Source organism: Miniopterus natalensis, chromosome 5, assembly GCF_054644295.1.
Source record: "Miniopterus natalensis isolate mMinNat1 chromosome 5, mMinNat1.hap1, whole genome shotgun sequence".
Lineage (NCBI taxonomy): Eukaryota > Metazoa > Chordata > Mammalia > Chiroptera > Miniopteridae > Miniopterus > Miniopterus natalensis.
In genome coordinates, this window is record NC_142085.1 from 20,548,309 (window position 1) to 20,569,035 (window position 20,727).

At 38.5% G+C, this 20,727-nt stretch overlaps 1 protein-coding gene across 1 annotated transcript; it reads right to left on the reverse strand.

Moving 5' to 3' along the window:
- Positions 1 to 4,552: 4,552 nt before the first annotated feature.
- LOC107536847 (cysteine-rich secretory protein 2-like) lies at positions 4,553 to 20,473 on the reverse strand. The gene is made up of 10 exons (XM_016212691.2): positions 20,429 to 20,473; positions 19,489 to 19,592; positions 17,097 to 17,133; positions 16,474 to 16,544; positions 15,198 to 15,314; positions 14,135 to 14,222; positions 10,481 to 10,626; positions 9,960 to 10,057; positions 7,554 to 7,642; positions 4,553 to 5,173 (listed from the first exon to the last, which is right to left on the reverse strand). Exons 4-10 carry the CDS (start codon positions 16,540 to 16,542, stop codon positions 5,046 to 5,048), a joined length of 735 nt encoding a protein of 244 aa, XP_016068177.1. The 5' UTR covers positions 16,543 to 16,544; positions 17,097 to 17,133; positions 19,489 to 19,592; positions 20,429 to 20,473; the 3' UTR covers positions 4,553 to 5,045.
- Positions 20,474 to 20,727: the final 254 nt, after the last annotated feature.

Below are 20,727 nucleotides of genomic sequence, written 5' to 3' on the forward strand. Positions count from 1 at the left end.
TGACCGGGAATCGAACCCTGATCGCCTGGATCCCAGGTCGACGCTCAACCGCTAAGCCACACCTGGCTGGGCAAGAAATGAAATTTTATTTACAAATACTGAGAGGTTGCTCAGTGTCTACCCAACGCACTGCCTAATTTCCTGCTTGCATAGAAGTCAATGGAAGCACTGATTAATAACTTCCAATCAAGGTCAGAATCTTCTGTTGAACAAATCCAGTACAGAGAACTGTAGACTGACATTTTGCCTTAATCAGCATTTTTTCAAACCTGTTTCAAGCACCCATTTTATTTGCAAATGGTCCCCCCCCTTTTTTTTTTTTTAAATATGTTTTTATTGATTTTGGAGAGAGGAAGAAAGATGGAGAAATAGAAACATCAATGATGAGAGAGTCACTGATTGGTTGCCTCCTGAACATCCACTACTGGAGATGGAGCCCAAAACCTGGGCATGTGCCCTGACCCGGAATTGAACCATGACCTCCTGGTTCACTCAACCACTGAGCCACGGCGACTGGGTGATAGTCCCCATGTTTTAATAAGAATTTAGTAAAATTCTGCTGAAAGTTTAGATGAACTATAGGCACACACACATGTGGTTTTATAAAGTGGGATCAATCTTCATTCATACGAATACACTATCAAAACGAGAAACAAATTTAGTTTAGCACAATTTTTCAAAAAGTGTCGGTCTACGTCTTACTCTGTTTTATATATGAAAGCAGGGTTCAAGAATGATAAAAAGTAAAAGAGAAATATTTTAAATTGTAGGTATTTTCCACAGATTAATACCCAAATTTCAAGATACTTTCGGCATTTCCATTCCCCATGTCATCCCCACACCATTGCTCGCCCTCATCATAATTTTTCAGGTTAACCGATAGTTACTCCCAGATGACTTGAAAGCGTTTTCAATATTCCCCAAGCACATAGATGATTTGTGACTGTCTCCTCACAGGTGAAATTACTCTTTTCCTCCTTCAAATAATTGTTCTGGGGCATAGAGTTGAAAGATTCATCTCTTTGATAGAAAAAAATTTAGTACAGGAGTTAGTAGCTTTTGACATTTTTGGTGGATCTTTGCATCATATTCACAAGCTTCACCAGGTCCTGGGATTTAGCATATTACTTCGCTCCCTCTCTTAGAGTCTAATGTAGTATCATCACTTCAAGTATCATCTACACAGTGATGATTCCCAAATTTTTACTTCAGAAATTCAACTGCCACTCTATACCTCCACTCTTAATATGCCCCAAATTGAACACTGATTTTCTTCCCAAACCTGTGCCTCATGGTAATCTATTTTGTCTTTTTTTAAATTTTCTTAACTTTTTATTTTTTTCCCTCCTTCCCTTCCTTCTTTTCTGCATCTGTGTATTGTTTTGAAATTGAGGTATAATTTCTATACAATATAGTGCTCAAACTCAAGGGTCTATTGTCAATTTAATTTTTCAACAAGTATGTAGCTATGCATCTAGCACCCTGGAAGGCTTTCTCATGCACTCACACAATCAGTATACTCTTTAGGACTTAATTGATTTCTTGTCACCTTTTTTGTATTTATAGACCAAATTTTAAGAGAGTAGCAATGGAAGTCAACAGAATTGAGTCACTATGTGATTTCATAAAGTTTAAGGAAGTATTTTATTCCTGACTACCATTGAACTACAAGTCTTAAAAGTCACATAATCAAAAAGAAACACATTTCCATAAATATAGAATGAGAACTCTATAGCAGAACTTAATGTAAAGAAAACTTTTCAAAAGGAATAATGTAACTACATTTTTGGTCCAAAAGGTCAAATAAGTTTTGACTAGATTAAAAAAACAGCATTGTGTAGTGCTTAAAGGCACTAGGCTTTGTCAGGTATATCTGGATAGAGTTCATGCAATGACTTTTGCAGGCTATATCTGGACAAGGTACATAATTCTCCCTCCCCAATTTACTCATCTGCAAGGTGCAGACAAAGGACTATTGTGAGGACAAAGGGCAAAGGTGAATACGAAAAAATCAGAATAGCACCTGGAACGTAACAGGTTTCTAATTAACTCTGGTAGCAATAAGTGGAAACAGATAAGTAAATTAAAATTTATTGAGCATCATTAATATCTCTTACTCCTAAATATCTTATAAGCTTTATTTCACTTAAAATTGAGAAAAATTATCTCAATTTGAAATAAAGAAATAGGTATCTGATGACATTTTAAAATTCTACATACAAATCAAGAGTATCTTTTATAATTCTATTTCCCAACACTAGGGGATTTGGTTTTATGACAGTTCCCATTAATTGTTTTCGTGCGCGTGTGCACGTAGGTATGTGACAGGGACAGGCAGAGGTAGTGCTCCCCTCTATTTGCTCTTGAAAGAGCCATAAACCCTAAACTTTCCACCCTAGGGATTTTGTCATATGTACTAAGAAATATTGTCACCTCCCCCATAACATCTGCTCTTTTCCTACTCTTCTACTCAGCCTCTTTCACAGATCTAGGCTGCTAAGGACTCTGACACCTGGGAACACGCAGTGAGCATGTAGCCAGTAACTCCAGACCTCAAAGATGAGTTTGTCTACCAGATGCCATTGAAGCCTCCAGTGCCACTCATCAGCCACCAGTCTTTGCTGCTGGCTGCCAGTGTTACAGTGATAAAGATGAATGCTTCATGCAGCCAACATGAAGGTGTGTTTTCTGGAACTTTCTTTCATTCAAAGCCATGATGTGTTCCATTTAAAAGTCATGAGGGGACATATGTAATACTTTTGATAATGAAGATAAATTAAAATAAATGAATAAAAAGTGGTAAGCCTACATTTCTTTGGCACTATGTATTATATCATTTTATGAATAATTTTTACCATCCTGAAGAATGGTGTGTCCCCCTCAGTGGCTGGGAAATTTTATGTTCTTATCTCCTACTTTAAAAAGCTGTGCATTCTTAAGGGCAGGGATTCCTTCTGCTTTGTTCCTTAGCAGCTATATCTGTCTCAATGTGTTGAAAACTATCAATTCATAGCAATACCTCCAATTCTAATACAGCAACACAGGGTTTATTCCTGCATGCCTCTCTTCCATATGTGTAAATCTTTTCTCAAACAGTGAAAAACCTGATTCCCATTTTTTGTGATATTTTTATTTATTTGTTCAATTATAGGATACATAGTAGTTTCAGAACTATTAACCCGTGTGTCTAAGTTTAAAAACAAACAAGAAAGTCTTATTCACTAGAGTTGAACATTTGTTTACATAAGTATAGAAGACAGCCCGGCCGGGCGTGGCTCAGCGGTTGAGCATCGACCTGGGATCCAGGCAATCAGGTTCGATTCCCGGTCAGGGCACATGCCCGGGTTGGGGGCTCGATCCCCAGTGGGGGCGTGCAGGAGGCAGCTGATCATTGACTCTCTCATCATTGATGTTTCCCTCCCTCTCTGTCCCTCTCCTTTCCTCTCTCTGAAATCAATAAAGATATAAAGATATATATATATATAACATATATTCCAAAATGGCATCCAAACTTCCCTTCTATCCTTGGTTTACTGAGAGTTTTATCATGATTAGATATCAGATTTTGTCAAATACTTGCTTTTTAATTATTGAAACATGGTTTTCTCCTTTGGCCTGTTAACATGGCGGCACACGAGTTTGATCTGGATGTTAGCTCAACCCTGAACCTACAGAGCAGATCCCATGAGGTTAGGGTGTATTATTCTTATTTTATAATCCCAGGTTAATTTACTTAATTTTTGTTTGGAATTTTTCTATGCATGTTCGTGAAAGCTATCAATCTATAGCTTTTGTTTTTTTAACCCCCTTTAATGTCTTCGGATTTAGTAGTAGGATAATACTAGCCTCAAAGGAAGAATTAACAGTATTCCTTCTTACTCAATTTTCTGAAAAAGACTAGGTATAATTTGTATAAATTCTTTTTGAAATGTTTGGTATAACTCTGCAATGAAACTGCCTGGGCCTGGAAATTTCCCTTATAGGAGTGTTAGAATTATGAATTCAATTACTTTAATGAGTGTGAGATACTTTAGATGATTTCATCTTGGAGGCATCAACAGCTCATGCTAGTTCACCTTCTGTCTGGCCAGCCCTATTTTCAGACCACTATCAACAGTCATTTCACTTTTTTTAGATTTTCAAAGTATATTTTCCCATCCATGAAACGGGCCTACTTTATTCTGTTGTTTTATTAATCTTAAATTACAGTGTAGGCAAAGACTTATCAGTGGTAAATCTCTCCAAAACACTTATTACTATTGTTTTTCTTTTTGGGGGGAAAGGATATATTTGTATATATTGTCAGATAATACCCTCTTTTTTAACAATTTATCAACTAAAAGAGTTATCAAAATGTCAAAAAGTGAAACAACCACCAACCAAACAAAAACAAACAAATACTAAGTATACATTAATTCCTTTTGTTGTTGAAGTTTAATTTTATAGGTAAATATTTTGGAAATTTTGTTCTTTATAATAATTTATCTGGGCTGAGTCTAGTTGGAGTGATGATGAATTCTATAAAATATGCACAAGAATCACATCTATGTGGTTGCTTAGATAAGTTCTTTATTCTAAAAGCTGATTACTTTTGTTTAGAAAGGAGACCATACAACAAAGCCAGATTCAATCTTTGAATTCATTCTTTATACACATAAAAAGTCATGTAGTAGGAATGACAATGATGTTACAGTTGGTTTTTTCCAAGTTGTTTCAGGAAACAGATGATTCTTCATCTTAGTCTGAAATTCTAGTGACCTTTTAAATCCTATAGTTATACAACTTTAAAAATCCTCAGCTTGATTTAACTGATTAACTTTAAAGTATCAAGTTTATCAATCAGTCCAAAGCTGTGGTCATGGACTACACTGTTTTTGTAAATAGATGTATGAAAGAGATTTCTGTGAAGATCCAAGAGAAAAAGATGCATTACTATTTGGATTCAAATTTGTAACTAACATGCTTACAATTTCCCTCCTGGGATGTGTCAATTAAAGGATGAAGCCCTTCTCCACTTAGTCTTGCATGTTGCAAGGTTGAGTTTTTCAGTAAATTTTGTTTTCGCATAAGCAAGTAGCCTTGCACTTTTCCTTGAGCAAATCATGTCCACAGCCAGCTGTTTTCTTCAAGGAATCACAGTTACTAAGCAAATCCTCATAGGCACAACTGTTGGCTGTAACAAAAACAGATTAGTCACATTATTATCATTTTCCTTAGTAGCAGCAAAACAATTTATACATTCAAAATGCACAGGTGTGATGGGGCCTGGCTGGGCAGTTCAGCTGGTTAGAGTGTCTTCCCCATACACTAAGGTTTCGGGTTTGATTCCTGGGCAAGGCACATATAAGAATCAACCAATGAATGCAAAAATAAGTGGACCAACAAATGGATGCCTCTCTCTCTTTCTCTCTCTCTCAATCAATCAATCAATCAATCAATAAAAAATGCATAGGGGGGTAGGACTGAACAAAGAAGTCAGCGTCTCTTACACTATAATGGGCCTTTCACTTCTTGAGGGACACATAAGGTGCTTTAGTTGAGCTCCCTGTTTAATCCATCACTTTTAAAATTTTGAACTTGGTGACAGACTTGTTTCTAAACTGAATTGATCTACTTTCCTCCCCTAGCAAAGGCAGTAAAATGAATATAAATAAAGCTCTGTACACCTGCAGAGGCTAATATGGAAGCAACTAGCCACATATAGCTATTTAAATTTAAATTATTCTAAATTAGATAAAACAAATAATTTATTTTCTTAATCTTACTAGCCACATTTCACATGATCAAAGGCCATGCGTGACTAGAGAACTTTAAGACACATGTTGATAGAGACACTATTGGACCTCGCTGCTTTAGACTCCAGTGTTTTTCTTTCTGGAGAAAGTGATTTCTGAGGGAAGATTAAGGTGTTAAACAGTGATCGTATGCCCCCTTTCCTTCTGGTATTTCTTCTTGGATGTTCCCCAGGGGCCCCAAACTCAACACATCTCAAACTAAACTCATCATATCACCCACAACGCAAGGCTGACGACTCTGGGGGTTTGCCTTCCTACAGCCCTCCCACGAACAGAGAAATGGCTTTCTCACTACTCAGTACTTTGGGCCAGGAACTCAATCAGTCTGAACTGCTTTTCTACTTCTGACCAGCATCCAACCAGCACAGGTAACAAACACTGGCTATTCTACTTCTTGTCTCTCAACCCATTGCTCTTCATTCATTTTGCCAGTAATGCATTAAAAACATCCCTTTTTTTACAACCCATGTTTTTCAAAAGTTTTCTATCTAGATTCCATTCAGTTGTTCCTACACACTATTGCTAGAAACCTTTATATAAAGTATGATTCTGAACTTGTCAGTTTTTTGTTTAAAATCTTTCAGCTGAGCACTAGCCTGGTTGCTCAGTGGTTAGAACATGAGCCAGCAGACTGCTCCCGGGTTCGGTTCCCTGTCGAGGGCGAGTTCCTCGGTTGCAGGCTCGATGCCCCAGTCGGGGCATGTGTGGGAGGCAACCAATCGATGTGTCTCTCTCACATCAATGTCTCTCTCGCTCTCTCTCTCTCTCTGACTCTCTCTGAAAAGCAATAGAAAACAATATTCTTGGGTGGGGATTAAAAAATATATATATTTCAGTTGAAATGCTTATTGCTAATTGGATAATTCCAAGCTCCTTAGCAAACTGCATTCAGCAGAGGTATAAATATTCAACTTTTTTCTTCTTTAGTTGATTTATAGCTTTGATATCATCAGTACCCTGAATTACAGCTGTAGTTCAGCCAAAAAGAGTGCTAACTGAAGGTGAAAGCATTTGAAAAGTAAAAATCTCAGTGAATGGCTCAGCCCTGTTGTTCATAATTTTAATAAAAGCATCCCAACTATAAAAGGCCAACAGCTATTTTTACTTCTGTTTGTGACAACTTAAAAATGATGTATATGACATTTATCGTATTCTCTCCTTTTGCAACAACGTTTGTGGGTTCTATGAGTCAATTTTGTGTAAAGGTTGGATTTTGTCATTAAAAAGTGCACAAAAATACTGTAAAATTATAGGGTAAGTGATCATTTATGAAGCCAGACACTATGGCTCCAATTGTATTGTAAAAATGTGGTAATCAGCATGAAGAACACATTAGCACAAAAAGAAACTTAATAGTTGGCTTGCCTGTCTAGACTGAGCCACAATGTAATCTCACATCCGTAGATTTACACACTTTCAATCCTTTTAAAATACCACCTTTTCTGTGATGATACTTTGATGAAATGAACTAGTTACCAGAAATATGTACAGTTAATACTTATGAGCTCTGCATAGTCACAAAAACCCACTAATGGCAGATGTTTGATTATGTTAAAGATGACATTATTTTTATTACAAAAAATATGGAGATTACATGTATAACATGTTTACTTAGCACACATTCTGCTGAGGAATCTTTCTATCTTTTGCAGCAAGATAGTATTTAAATTGGTAACTTTAGGAGATTTCCTAATCCATAAAAAGAAGATAAAATATGGAGCCTTTGTGATAATAGCTGGTTAATCACTTTCCACTTACTGCACAGGCCGCTCTCACAGTTACCGGGGCAGCTGGCACAGGGTGTTCCTTGTTGGTAAGGGGTGTTCTTTTTATTCACATTGTTACCGCTGAAATTTAAAACACATGACGTCAGGTATGTTTCACTTTGCTGTTTCCTTTATGCTCAAAGTCTAGCATCAGTCACCAAATAGACACAGCTCTTACATGTAGTCAGTTATGTTAACAAAAGTGAAACGTTATAATTCCCAATGTGTAATTCAGATGGCCTCTAAATTAAAAAAATAGCTCAGACATTGCCCAGTCTCCTTGACTATAATTCTGCAGGTTGAACAACTGCGATAATTCAGAGTGTATTTCAACACTCGCTTCATCTCCCCGGAGACTTGGGCCAATGGGTAAGGCAGTGAACTCCAATGTGGTGGCAAGGGGTAGAACGTATCTCCTAGACAGAGATCTTTACTTCTAGACAGGGGGCGATGCTATATATTTCAGTAGTCAGTGGTGTGTGTATTTGTGGGGTTGGCAGAGTTGGGGAAGGTTTCTGTTTCCAGCAATGGTGTGTGAGAGATTTTTATGTTTACCAAAGAAGGAATAAACTGACCAAGAAAACAGAAACCGAGGCACGGATGCATGGACCAGACTGCCAGCTGTCAGAGGAGAGGGGCAGAGGGCACTGGATGAAAGAAGGTGAAGGGATTAGCCAAAGAACATATATGCATAATCCAAAGACACAGACAGCACAGTGGGGCCGGTTAGAGGGAGGGGGGCGCGGGAGCTGGGTGGACCTGAGCAACAGGCCGTGGAAAGGGGGACATCTGTAATAGTGTCAACAATAAAAATAAAGTTTTTAAAAAAAGGAGCATTAGTGTAAAAAAGTTTTGATAAACATCAATATCCAGGGTGTAATCACCTTACAGGGACCAAGTTGTCACTCCCTGATGATCCCTACCCTTTTGGCCAATTAATTCATTTGAAAATAGATGAGAGTCCAGATCTCAGCCAAGTGGGCCAAGGGCCCAAGGCTCCGCATGTGAATCTCAGTCTTCCTGCACAGAATAGAACTGTATGTGTGTGAGCCCTTGGAAAAATCATAAAATAGACACAGAAGTGTTTTGGATGTTCTCTCATCTCTGCTTTCCCTCGTTGCTCACGCCACCTCTCACTTCAGATGCCTGGCTCCAGACACCTCCCCTCTCACAGTCAGGCAGTGATTCTGAATGCATTCTGCCATGGCATTTTCACTTCTTTCTAGTAAATCTTAATAGATCCTTGTAGGAAAATGACTTTGGAGGCCACACTTCTCAAGTGGGAGATCAATATCCCAGGTTGTCTGCAATCTCAAAATAAATCCTGTGGGAGGTTTGGTTTGGGGGATCTCCCTGTCTCTAGTCATAAAGAATTTCAAACATTAAAAGAAACTAAGGCTAGCAGATATGTTGAGATTAGATCTTCAATATATCCATAGGATTTATCGAGGATGACTTCATATTGTTTGATGAGACAACATATTTCCTGCTACAAATCTAGACAGTATGAGATGGCTCATTATGGAGCTGTATGGTTTCTTTTGATGTTGTTGGTTGGTTGTGTGGGTTTTGTGTGTGTGTAAAAACTATTGAGAAACAAAGACTTAAGATGCTAACTTTTTCTGGACTCTGAAATACATTGAAGAGTTCTCAAAAACCCGTTGAAAAGCAAAGGAATGGGTCATTTTTAACGGCAAAAATGTAAACGGTTTTTAGAGAAACAGAAGAGGAAATATTTTAGCAGAAGAGGCATAAATCACAATTTTTGATCTCCAATTTGCCATGGCACCTCCACCTCTTGCTTAATCAAGCTTCCACCCTCCCAGAGTGTAAAATTAGCGAGCACTGATACCAAATCCAGAGAAACACACACTCCACAAGCTCACTGAGTAACCTTGAGCCCTAGGGAAAGGCAATGGGGAGAAAAGACATCATTTTATAATTGAGAAAAGAAAGCTTCAGATGTATCCTTGGACCTGAGCACTCGGTCTCTTCTCTGATAAGTTGAATGTTTCTCACCTTAAAAAGCACTGCCTAAGATTTATCGCTCCCCTTCACTGAAACATATATTTTTATTCTGATGTGTTGAATATATGAGAATTTAAAAATATTAAATTGCAGATGGAATTATTGACATTAAACCTTTATCGGACGAAAGGGGACTTTAGTTCCCGACAAAATGTAATTTAAATTGTAAATGTAATTTTTATATTTTTTAACATCAGTAACATATATTAAAAGATAACTTTAATAATAAACAATACATTTTCTTTATAAATGTTTTTACTTTTCATAAATAACTTAAAAAATAGATAAGATAGAGGCAAAAAAGTAAATGCCTACAGAGCTGAATTTAAATGCCGTCTTTTAAAGTTTAAACTCTAAAGTGTATACTCACGCAGGACAATAGTGGCAAACGTAGTAGTATTTTAGACTCTCTTGATTTGGGCAATAAGCAATTCCACATCCAACTTGGTAAGATGAATACCAAACAAGCTACAGATCCACCAGGGAATATATCAAGAATACAGTAAGAAAAGGAAAAGATTAAAAAACAAATACCAAATAAAAGCTTGAAAAAATGTTACTGCTATAGTTTGAAGCCGTGTATTGTATGGAAATATTTAAATGATTGAAACAGTCACAGACTTTAAACATATCTCATTTTCATGTACACTCACTACTTTATTCATTTATAAGGCTGGCAAAATGCAGAGTGTACTTTCCAACCAAGAGTTTTGCAAGAACTAAAACGGAAATAAAATGACAGCTGAGGTGAAGTACTGATCCAACGCGAGGACTGGATTGTACCTGTGCAGGCTCTTTCCCTCAAACTAAGCACTGGACTTGGTCATAATTTGAAGAAGCTTTCTATATTAGAACATTTGTGGCGGAAGTATTTGCACTTGTTCCCTTTACCTGGGTATAATGCCCAACCACGGCATTGGCAGGCTTTGGCCCTACACCATAGACAAAATCTTCGCTCTCATCGTACCAACTTTGGATTGCAGTTGACCAAGCAGTGGGGTCACTTGACATAAAGAGATTCTCACCACATTTTACACCTGTGAAGGAACAGATCATGAGGAAAGCAATAAGGTTGCAATGGTGAAAGACATCAACTGTATGACCACCAGGACGTTGCCTTTTGTGGTGCCTAAACTTGCCAACTGTTGATTAATACATTAAAAGGTGGTTCCACTCCTCACCAGCTAGAAAGCCACACAGAAGACAGACCTGCCTAGCACATTCACATGCAGTGGAACGCTATGGTCTCAACCTGAAAACTTGAATAGGTTGAGAAGAACTTATTCTTTAAACGTTTCCCGCCCTCTGGCTTCTGAGAGATGCATTTCTTTTCATGCTAAAGTCCTTGTGTGTGTAATGCCTCGCGGGCTCTCGGCTTTGTAAGCTTGCAAAAAGCAGCAACCAAATTTTATTCTTTCTTTCCTCCTCTTGCTCACCCTCACCAGAGATTTTTCACATACAGGACCCTGAATAAATGTTTATGATTGTGATTTTGTGTGAACTTTGGCAGGGGGGGTGGGGAGGGAGGAAGTTTTACAGGCAGTCTTTAAGAGCCCCAAGAAGCAACTGGCAGGAGGAGGAATGACAGTTTTCAAAACTTTGGATCTCTGCTTAATCAACAAATCGGAATGTTACAACGCTAAGTGCTCCTCAGAGAGTAAAGCAAGAAAGACTTTACTGAAGGTGACATTGGCAAGATGGTGGAATAGGAAGCCTGGACCTTCCTGCCCCCAACTCACTGAACCAACAATAGTTCATGAACAAATTGCCCTTGTGAGAAATCCAAAAGCTAATTGAAGGGCTCCTATACCTGGCAGAATATGAAACCAGAACCACTGAAGCCTGCAGGGAGATTGGAACACTTGCTAGAAGCCCTACTCTCAGCACAGTGCCATATGATCAGAAAGAGACCCCCCACCTCCCAGCTCCTACCAGGGGAGGGAATGATTTGGTTCCTGTGCCCAGTATCCCAACTTTCCCAAGGGGACTCTCCAGAGGGCTGCTTTCTGTCTTGCAGGTCTTGGAGCTCTGAGAGCCAGGCACAGACTAGCCACCTGAAGGAGAATGGATATGGTGGCTTGGGCAGGTAGACACCATAACTGTGTCCTCTTGACTCAGCACAGAATAAGAAAATGAAAAATCTTAGCTCTCAGCTTTGGAGGCAAAGAGTGATCAGTGAATTTAAATTTCCAATTTTGCCAGAGTTACCCAAAGAACTGGCATCTATCTTGCCAGTCTTGGAGCTCTGATGGGTTTGGCAGAGTCTTGCCCTCTGGGGAGAAGAGAGAAGAGAGAAGGCAGTTTGGTTTGGCTAATGCCATAAATCTTCCTCTCAGATCAGCATAGAGCAAGCAGACAAAAAACACAGCTGCTTGCTTCTCCCTGGGGAAGAAAGAAGTTGGCCTGGGCATCCAATGCCTCAAATTTCCAGAGGCTGACCAAAGAACTGGCTTCTGTCTTGACTGTTTGGGAATGTTCACAAGACCTAGCATAACCTAGCTGCCTGGGGCAAGTGAAAACAGACAGAGATTTGGGCTGATAGTTGCCATAGTTTCCCTTTCTGGTCCAGCAAATAGTGAGCAGATAAGAAGTTAGCTCCTAGCCTCTCCCTGGAGAAGGGAAGAATTTAATGGATTGGCCCAAATACCACTCATTTCTTGGGCCTGCCTGAGAAACTAAGGATCTTTTCTGACCACGGTGGACTAGAATAGACATTTCTTCAAATCTGATGTAAAAATGGCCAAACGGGTATATGAAAAGGTGCTCAACACCATTAGTTATCAGGGAATTGCAACTCAAAACCACAGTGAGGTCTCACCTTACACCTATCAGAATGCCTATTATATAAAAAACAAACAAACAAACAAACAAAAAACAACAAAAGGCAAGTGATGGTGAGAATGTGAGGTTGGAATTCCTGTACACTGTTGGTTAAAATGCAAAATGATGTACCTGCTATGGAAAAGAGTACGGAAGGTCCTCAAAAAATTAAAAGTAGAGCTACCAAATGATCCAGCAATTCCACTTTTGAGTATTTATCCAAAAGAATTGAAATTAGGATCTTAAAGAGATATGAGCTCTCTGATGTTCACTGCAGCACGATTCATGACAGCCAAGACGTGGAAACAACCAAATATCCACTACAGATGAATGGATTAAAAGTGTGATATATACACAATGGAATATTATTCATCCTCTAAAAAAAGACGACATTCTGCAACATGCGACAACATGGATGAACCTTGAGGACATTATGCTTAGTGAAATAAGCCAGTCACAGAAAGATGACTTCTGAATGGCTCTACTTTATATAAAGTGTCTAAGTATTCAAGTCAAAGAGTGGAATGGTCATTGTCGGGTCTGGTAGGAAGAGGAAATGGGGAGATATTAATCAACGGGCGTAACGTTTCAGTTATGCAACATGAATAAGCTCTGGAGGCCTGCTGTCCTACACTGCACCCAGAGTCAGTGCATGTACAGTTAACATTTTAAGAGGGTCATCTCATGTTAAGTGTTCTAAAATAAAAATTTTAAAAAAGAAACAAGGGCCTGTAGCCCCCAAACATTTCCTTATCTTTTCAAGACCTCACTTAATATTTACATTATGATGGCTTGAAATTTAATCTCTACATGAGTATAAAATATCCCCTTTAATAGCGAAGGAGAGAAACTAAGAATCTAGCGGTAGACTTGGATCTTTAAGAACATTTGTTTCCATCTTCTACTGAATGCAGTCATCTGTCTTCATAATTCCATCATAACGTGAGCACCAACAATACAAACAGTAATAGTTCTACTGAAACGACAGGTAAATTATTCACTACTTTCCAACTAGGCTTGCCTGTATGTGTACTGTGCTTGATAATGTAAATAGAGTATGTAAAGTTTATGCACACAAGTGTTTTTCTTTTCATAGTTTTCTTGGATCCTTGATATGTCTTATACGTTTTTTGACTCTAGCATATTATTCTATGCATTATAGTCACACAGTCCATACAGAATACTTGGAGGTATGTTATCAAAAGTTTTAAAAATGAATCAGCATACCCCAATTATTCATCTTGATTTAAAAAGGTTCAGTATTTTTTTAAAAAAGAATTGGGAACAACTTCACATAATTCAATACTTTTTATGAACACAAAATAAATAGATTTCAGAACACCAAATGGTTATACAATATCACAAAAGGACAGTGGAGGGGAAATCAGAAAGTTTGGTTAACTTTCCAATATATGTCACCACATCAGGTTATGTTCTTGGGTAAGTCATTCCTTCCACTTCCTAGTTTACTCACGAGCTGGTTAAGAGGAACAAATGAGATACTGCTTGAGGAATTTTTTGCATAACATAAATAATTGATAAGCACAAAATGGTACTTATCATAACTATCTCTCTGTATACAGATACTTGGTTTCAAAAAGACAAGTATAAGTAACATTTATTCACTGTCTTGATGCCACACCCCAGAATGGTCCATTCTAGTTTACTTGCCCACTGTTATTTTATTTCTTCATTTATTCAACGTATATTTGCTAAGCTACGTACTGAGTTTCCGGTCCTCGGGTTTACTGTGTTCTAAAGTGCACCTGTTTGCCCACTTCTGGGCATTCGTTGTTGCATCTCTGTTCCATTCCTAAGTGTCATAAGAAAAAAGTATACACTTAAAAATTCAACCCCAACAAAGCATATGTATTATAATCTGATTCAAAACTTCTATAGATATATTATCTATTTGTCATTGATCTTAAATATCTTTTGTTTTTTTAATATGTATTGATTTCAGAGAGAAGAAGTGGGAGAGAGAGAGAGAAACATCAATGATGAGAAGGTCACTGATCGACTGCCCCCTGCACACTCCCCACTGGGAATCGAGCCTGCAACCCAGATATGTGCCCTGACTGGGAATCAACTGAGATCTTCTGGACCCTAGGTCGATGCTCAACCCCTGAGCCATGCTGGCTGGGCTAAAATATCTTTTGTTGGTGTGTCTTTACTGCTGAAGTGCCAGTTTCCCACAAAGACAGTCCATGGGTGATGTATCTAATGAGAGAAATGTCTAATACAATAATATCTGACTATGACCTCACAGCAGCCACACCTAGGATTTTTAGTAATGGTGCTGTTTTAAATACTGATCAATGTGTGAAGTATTATCATTACACTTAAACAGTAATTAGCTGGCCTAGATTATTCCCAATTTCATTTGTAGCCCACTGTTTTCATACAGGAGATATTTAGCTTTCTGGGCCTATGCCCTGGAAAATGGTCTATTTACCCTAAATGGCACTGGTTCTGAAAGAAAGGGGATTTATTTTAGACAAAGAAAGATAGTGAAGAAAAAAAAAGTAACAGCTACATATTTCTTGCCTGAAGATTTGGCTTCTAATTCTGCCTTTCCAACTGTACAACCCTGTAAACTTAACAAGTTATTTAACCATCTTAAAGTAAAATTAAGACTTTCTTCCTTGCCCATAACACAGCTCAAATGAAATAGCAAAACAGAGGTCGAATGTTGTAAGCCACCAAGTTCTTAACAGGTGCCCGTTACCAGCTGCCTGCTCTCAGCACCGTTTGTTCCCACCACTTTCCTTACATCACTGCCTCTTACCATCTTTAGCATGTTGCTGGCAGGTGGAGAGACTGATTTCCTTAATTCATTGTGTTTGTTTACAATCTCTTTTTGGATTTGCGTTTGAGTGGTTACCAAAGCAGAAAAGGCTGGATCCTAAAGGGAAATAAAATTAAAGTTTTTTAAGATGTTTTAAAAATTTTTAACACATAAGAGTAAATGAGTTAATTCAAGGAAGCACCGATCACTTTAAAAAGTGTTGAGATCAAGCCACTATTAGTTGTTAAGCATTGCCAATGAATTTGTCAAAGCTATGACATACAGGAAATAAGTCACTTGAAGCTTTGAGAACAGAAATGTAACTTGTGGCATGACAAATTTAGAAAATCCTTTAAGGCCACAAATGCCCGTTTCTAGCTTCAAGGAAACTCTTAATATGACATACAAGTGATAATATTTTATAACCACAAAGGGGCACAATAGCAACCTTAAGATGTATTCATTTACATTTGATCAGGCTACAGCAGGGGAAATGAGGGTGGAGATCAAGGTTGACTCTAGACTTGGAGGACACTGACCTGACATGGTATCTGTACTGAGAGACAATGTATTTAGAACGTATTAGGGAAAGAATACTTAAGCTCAGTCAAAGTGCATTCAAAATTCTAGAAAATTCATTCTGCCTATTGTGGTTAGATTTTACGGAATCACTAAAAAGGCAATTTTGCAATATTAAACAAATCTCCAAGGCAATTTGGAGAAAGCAAAGCCATCCAATTAATGGACTATTGCTAATTTTTTCCTTTATTAACAGAAATATAATTAAGTTATTAAATCAGGTGCCGATATTTTTGGTTTATCTTTGTGTGTGGGAATGTGGGAAGTCTAAGTCTGAAGGTAGAGTAGGGTGTGTGAATTGTTCTATAAAGTTTATGCAATTTAATGACCTAAATTTACAATTATCTAAAATACTATTTCATCATGTAGTCAATATGAAAACTATTAATGCGATATTTTCCTCTTATTTTTTGGTACTAAATCTTTAAAATCCGGAATGTGTTTTGTACTTACAGTACATCTTGTTTTGGGCAAGCCACATTTCAAGTGTTCGATAGCCACATGAGACCAGCAGCTACTGTACTGGACAGCACAGCCTTAGGCTTTCATCTAGATAATTGTGCTAAGTGTTCTGAGCAACCACGGAGTAGTGCTTTGTGATGTACCGGACACTCTTGCTGTTCCCACTCTCAAAGTGCCTTGCCATCCCACAAAGTTGCCTGGAGGGCCCTGAAAAGATTTTCCACCCTAACGTTACCTTTCCTTCTGTAGGTAAAGATGGAATCAGGACAGCAGCCAGAAGCACCATCACTGGGAGTAAGGCCATTGCTGGGAAGTAAGTTAAAGAGAACAAAGGTCTGCATTGAAAAGTGTGGTACATGGGCTAAGAGGGGAAAACCAGTGTAACGATCATGGTTATCTCACAGCAACTGTGACTCCCAAGTTCATAATGTAACAAGAGAAGATTGTCATATGGTGCCAGTAGAATCACAGTGGAACCAACTTTGTCTCTGATAGGGACAATAAAATAGAAACCGAAGAAACGACTGATGCTCCAGAAGTATTTATATAATATATACAAATTGTCATGCTTTCATGTTTTTCTATTAAAGACAGTTCTACTTCACTTGTTTCAAAGTCATAAACATGGGAATTATTTATAGTATCTATTTTAGAATGAAATGTAAAGATTTCATTTAAGTTTCAATTTGATATAGTGAGTAAAAGAGTAAAATTTACTTGAGATCATTCTTTCAATAAAAATTTAACCATAAAGTTTTGAAAATCGTGGATGGATTAAATATATCATTTTACCATGGGCAAAAAAAAAATGATTGACAAATAAAATGTTTACATTAAAATAAATGAGTGATCACTTACCGTTGGTTCTCAGAGCAGGATGAAGTATCTGCGTTACCTGGCAGAAGAAGGAAGGTGAAGAGAAGCCAGAGTACCATATCTATTTCACCTATTTCTGTTTTAGCAAGTTCCAGTTGTGCAAATAAATCTAAGTCAATAAATTTTTGAAACGGAATCTTTTACACCAATAGCTTCACATTTCGTTGCCAGTTGTCTGACATTGGTTTTGACATTATTTGGCTCCCATGTAGCTCTTAATCTGAGTAAGTAAAACATCCCCTTCTCTTCCCTTACCAGCCTGCTCTTCTTAGGCACACTAAAATTTGGATGCTGCCTTTTTGACATAGTATTTTTATAATAACCACTCAAGACAGGATAATCACTGCAAAGGTAACCAGGATTCTACCCTGTAGCTGAATTCCTGTGGCTCAGCTTTCTGTGACATTTACTTCCTAGCTAACAACTTTCTATAGCTTATTGGTTGAGAACATAGTTTTTAAAAACGTCAGTGCTGGGAAACCCTCTTGGAGATTCGGTTTTCTCTTCTGTAAAGTGTAGATTATCTTAGCATAGGTTTGCTTTGAACACTGAAACACATAATATACATAAAACAACTAATATAATGCTTGGCATAGAATACTCAATAAATGGAAATTATTAATATTTTCATTATTATCTTTTACAATGTGTGGTAGTTTTCTGAGCTCATAAATTCTTCCATAAATGCATGTTATTTGATTAAATTGTTAATTTTAGAAGTGTTCATAAGATCTGCATTTATTAATTATTTCGCATTTACGGGAAATTTTATAGTTTGCATTAATAAAAATATAAAAATTTACGGCACTGCGTATAACTATATACATATTCTAAACTGGCCACTTTTGGACAAGAAAGTAAAATTTAAGAAATAAAACCTTCATCAGTCATTTTCTTCCTTCTACTATAATCAGAAAAGTTTCTAATTTTCTTTTAGATATAGTACCTCTAGGGAGAGAAGATTCAGATCACCTTTAGATATGCATACCTTCCCTGGCTAACCAAATATCTGAATTGAAGTTACGAACTATCTCAAATGAAGTTAAGCACAAGTTAGAGCAGAGATGTCAGGTTAGCATGTCTGAGCGCTATTGGTAAACTATAACTTAAGGTGACATTAATTACATAATCTGCTGATTAATCCTTTAAAGACTAAATTATGTAGAGTTTACATCCATGACTAAAAAGATTATCATCAAATACCATAAACCACCACACTATGAATCCATGTAACCAAAGATTCCTAATGAAGAAATTATCTTTCATAAATCCTTCAAATTTCAGTTAAAAAACTGGACTTAGTGGCTAGATGTTCACGTTCATTGATAACAGAGTCCCATAACAGGCCCACTGCATCTGTTGTGAGTTTATTTGTATTTTATATAGATACATTTAAGATTGAAAGTTCAATGCTCTTTAGATGGCTATTAACCATTAATTTCTAAAAGCTCTTTAAGTTCGTGAACAGGCTTTTAAGAGCAGCCTTATCTGAAATATGCCTCACATTCTTCCTTGCCTACACTGAGTTATAAATCAAAGTCATACAGATATCTCATAAGGCTCTGAACACACATTTAGGAATATTTTCAAAATTAGTTTCATACCACACTGTTGTAAGTCTGGCTAATAACACAGTGGGTAGAGAGAGGGCCAAAGGAAGTCAGGCCAACTGTGCACTTTGCTGTTGTTACTTTGAAGTGGTGAGTGGCAAATCCTTTCTCTATGCTATCACCGCACCTTGGACAATAGTTAACGATGAGCCCCTGAAGGGTTACCAGTGAGCCCCTGAAGGGTTAAGGACGCATCTGTCTCCCAATCCCACTCCTCCCTGCAACTACTTGGCCCATGGGAGGCACTCAGGGCTGAAGGAGTGACATAACCAGGATGCCAGGTGGATAATCACTGGGTATTACGATTGAAAACAAGTACATTAATACATCCATTCAATAACTAGTATGTTTAACATGTTCACAGTTAGTTCTTTAATTTGAATAACTACTGAAAAGAGAATACTAGATTAAGCAACCGCATTAACAAAATGGAAACCCATGTTCATATTTGGTGTTATAAGCTCAGTCACCTTTCCATAAAATAAAGTTATTCTCAAGGGAAGGAAATTCAAAGTGCTTTGGTCTTGCTCTTTCTGTTTCACACTCAGTGAACCATCCTTAGTATAAAATCGCGGCTGGCCTACACTTGTTGCTCTTCCCTTCCTGGCCTTGATTCAGCATTTCCTGTGCACTCAGCAATGCATCCTTTACATCAACCTGTGAGAATATACTTAGGAAAACAAAAGAGATCCTATTTTATTCCCTTAAACCTGCATTCATACATAGTCGAAAGGTTGGCTGCCATTTCCCCCCTCACTACTTACTAATAGAAAAGTACTGTGCCCTTTGTTGCAGATGTTTTAAAAACAGGATACCACGGTTGCGCTGGGGTGTTTACTGGAACAGCATGGTGTATGGTTCCATAATCCTGGAACAGGGAAAAAGCGGATATTTAGAATAAAGATGCAAAGGAAAGGGAGAATCAATAATCTTTAAAAACCTAAAACTTGACACAACTGTTTAGTTTTATTCTCAAATACTTTACTGTATTAATTGGATCTCACCATTAAGACCATTATCACCTTCTGGGATCAGATCGTTTTGACGTCCTGGTATTTCATTCCAATACTAACAAAGAATTGGGTTAGCTGACCTCCTTCGAATATCACAGCATATTTTCAAGATTCTCAACTCCTCCTCTAGGCCTCTAACCCATAGACTCTTTAGAAGACAAATTTTGGAAGCAGTCACCCACATAGTGGGCATTTACAACATAGATTTGGGGGCACGGCTATATAGCTCCCCATGTCTTTTCCCGGAAGCCAGTAGATGACCTAAAGTCCAGAAGATTCAACAGCCACAATTGTAATAGTTTGTAGTAATATCCAGCTTCTAATAAACTGCAGTCAGAAGCTAAAGAGCGATGCCCAGCCGGTGAGGGTCAGCTGGTAGGGTGTGGTCCCCTGCCCTGGAAGGTGGCCTGTTGGATTCTGGTGGTGCCCAGGCCCGGGGTGCAGGCTGGGTCCCCCAGCAAGGGGCCTACAGGAGGCAGCCTCGCTGTGACCCATGTTTCTTCCTCATCGAGGTTTCTATCTCCCTCTAACTCTCCCTGAAGTCAAGAAAAATCTATTTTAGTAAAAATTAAAAACAAAACAAAACATAAGGAGCTGAAGTTCTTCATCTGACCTAGGAAAGGCCGGATGGAGAAATGACTCCAGGCTTCTCCTAGGACTCAGTGCGCTCCGTGTGAATCGAGTACTTTACCGTTTCAGACACGCAGGGTTTCCACAGGGCCAGCAGCGCCGGGCGCAAGTCCTCCCTCGGCGGGTGGGCGCCGCGCAGCCAGGAAACGCTCTCCCCGGGCAGCCGAGGCCCTGCCCCGCAGACCCCGCACACCCGCGCCCGGCCTGCACCCGCCTCCCCGCCCCGGCCATGCTTCCAGTCCCCAGCCTGCTCTCCCTCTTACCCTGGCTCAGAGCCCAGATCTTCCCGCTTCGGGCGGAGCCAGGGGCCCGCTGCAACCGGCCCTCCTCCGGCGCGTGAGAAACAGCCGGCGGGCCGCG

Coding starts and splice junctions, on each gene's coding strand:
- LOC107536847 (XM_016212691.2), bottom strand. CDS start 16,542: ATGGCCTTACTCCCAGTGATGGTGCTTCTGGCTGCTGTCCTGATTCCA. Junction 10,058..10,480: donor TGGTTGGGCATTATACCCAG/GTAAAGGGAACA, acceptor GTGGATCTGTAG/CTTGTTTGGTATTCATCTTA. Junction 7,643..9,959: donor GTTTGCCACTATTGTCCTGC/GTGAGTATACAC, acceptor TTTAAATTTCAG/CGGTAACAATGTGAATAAAA.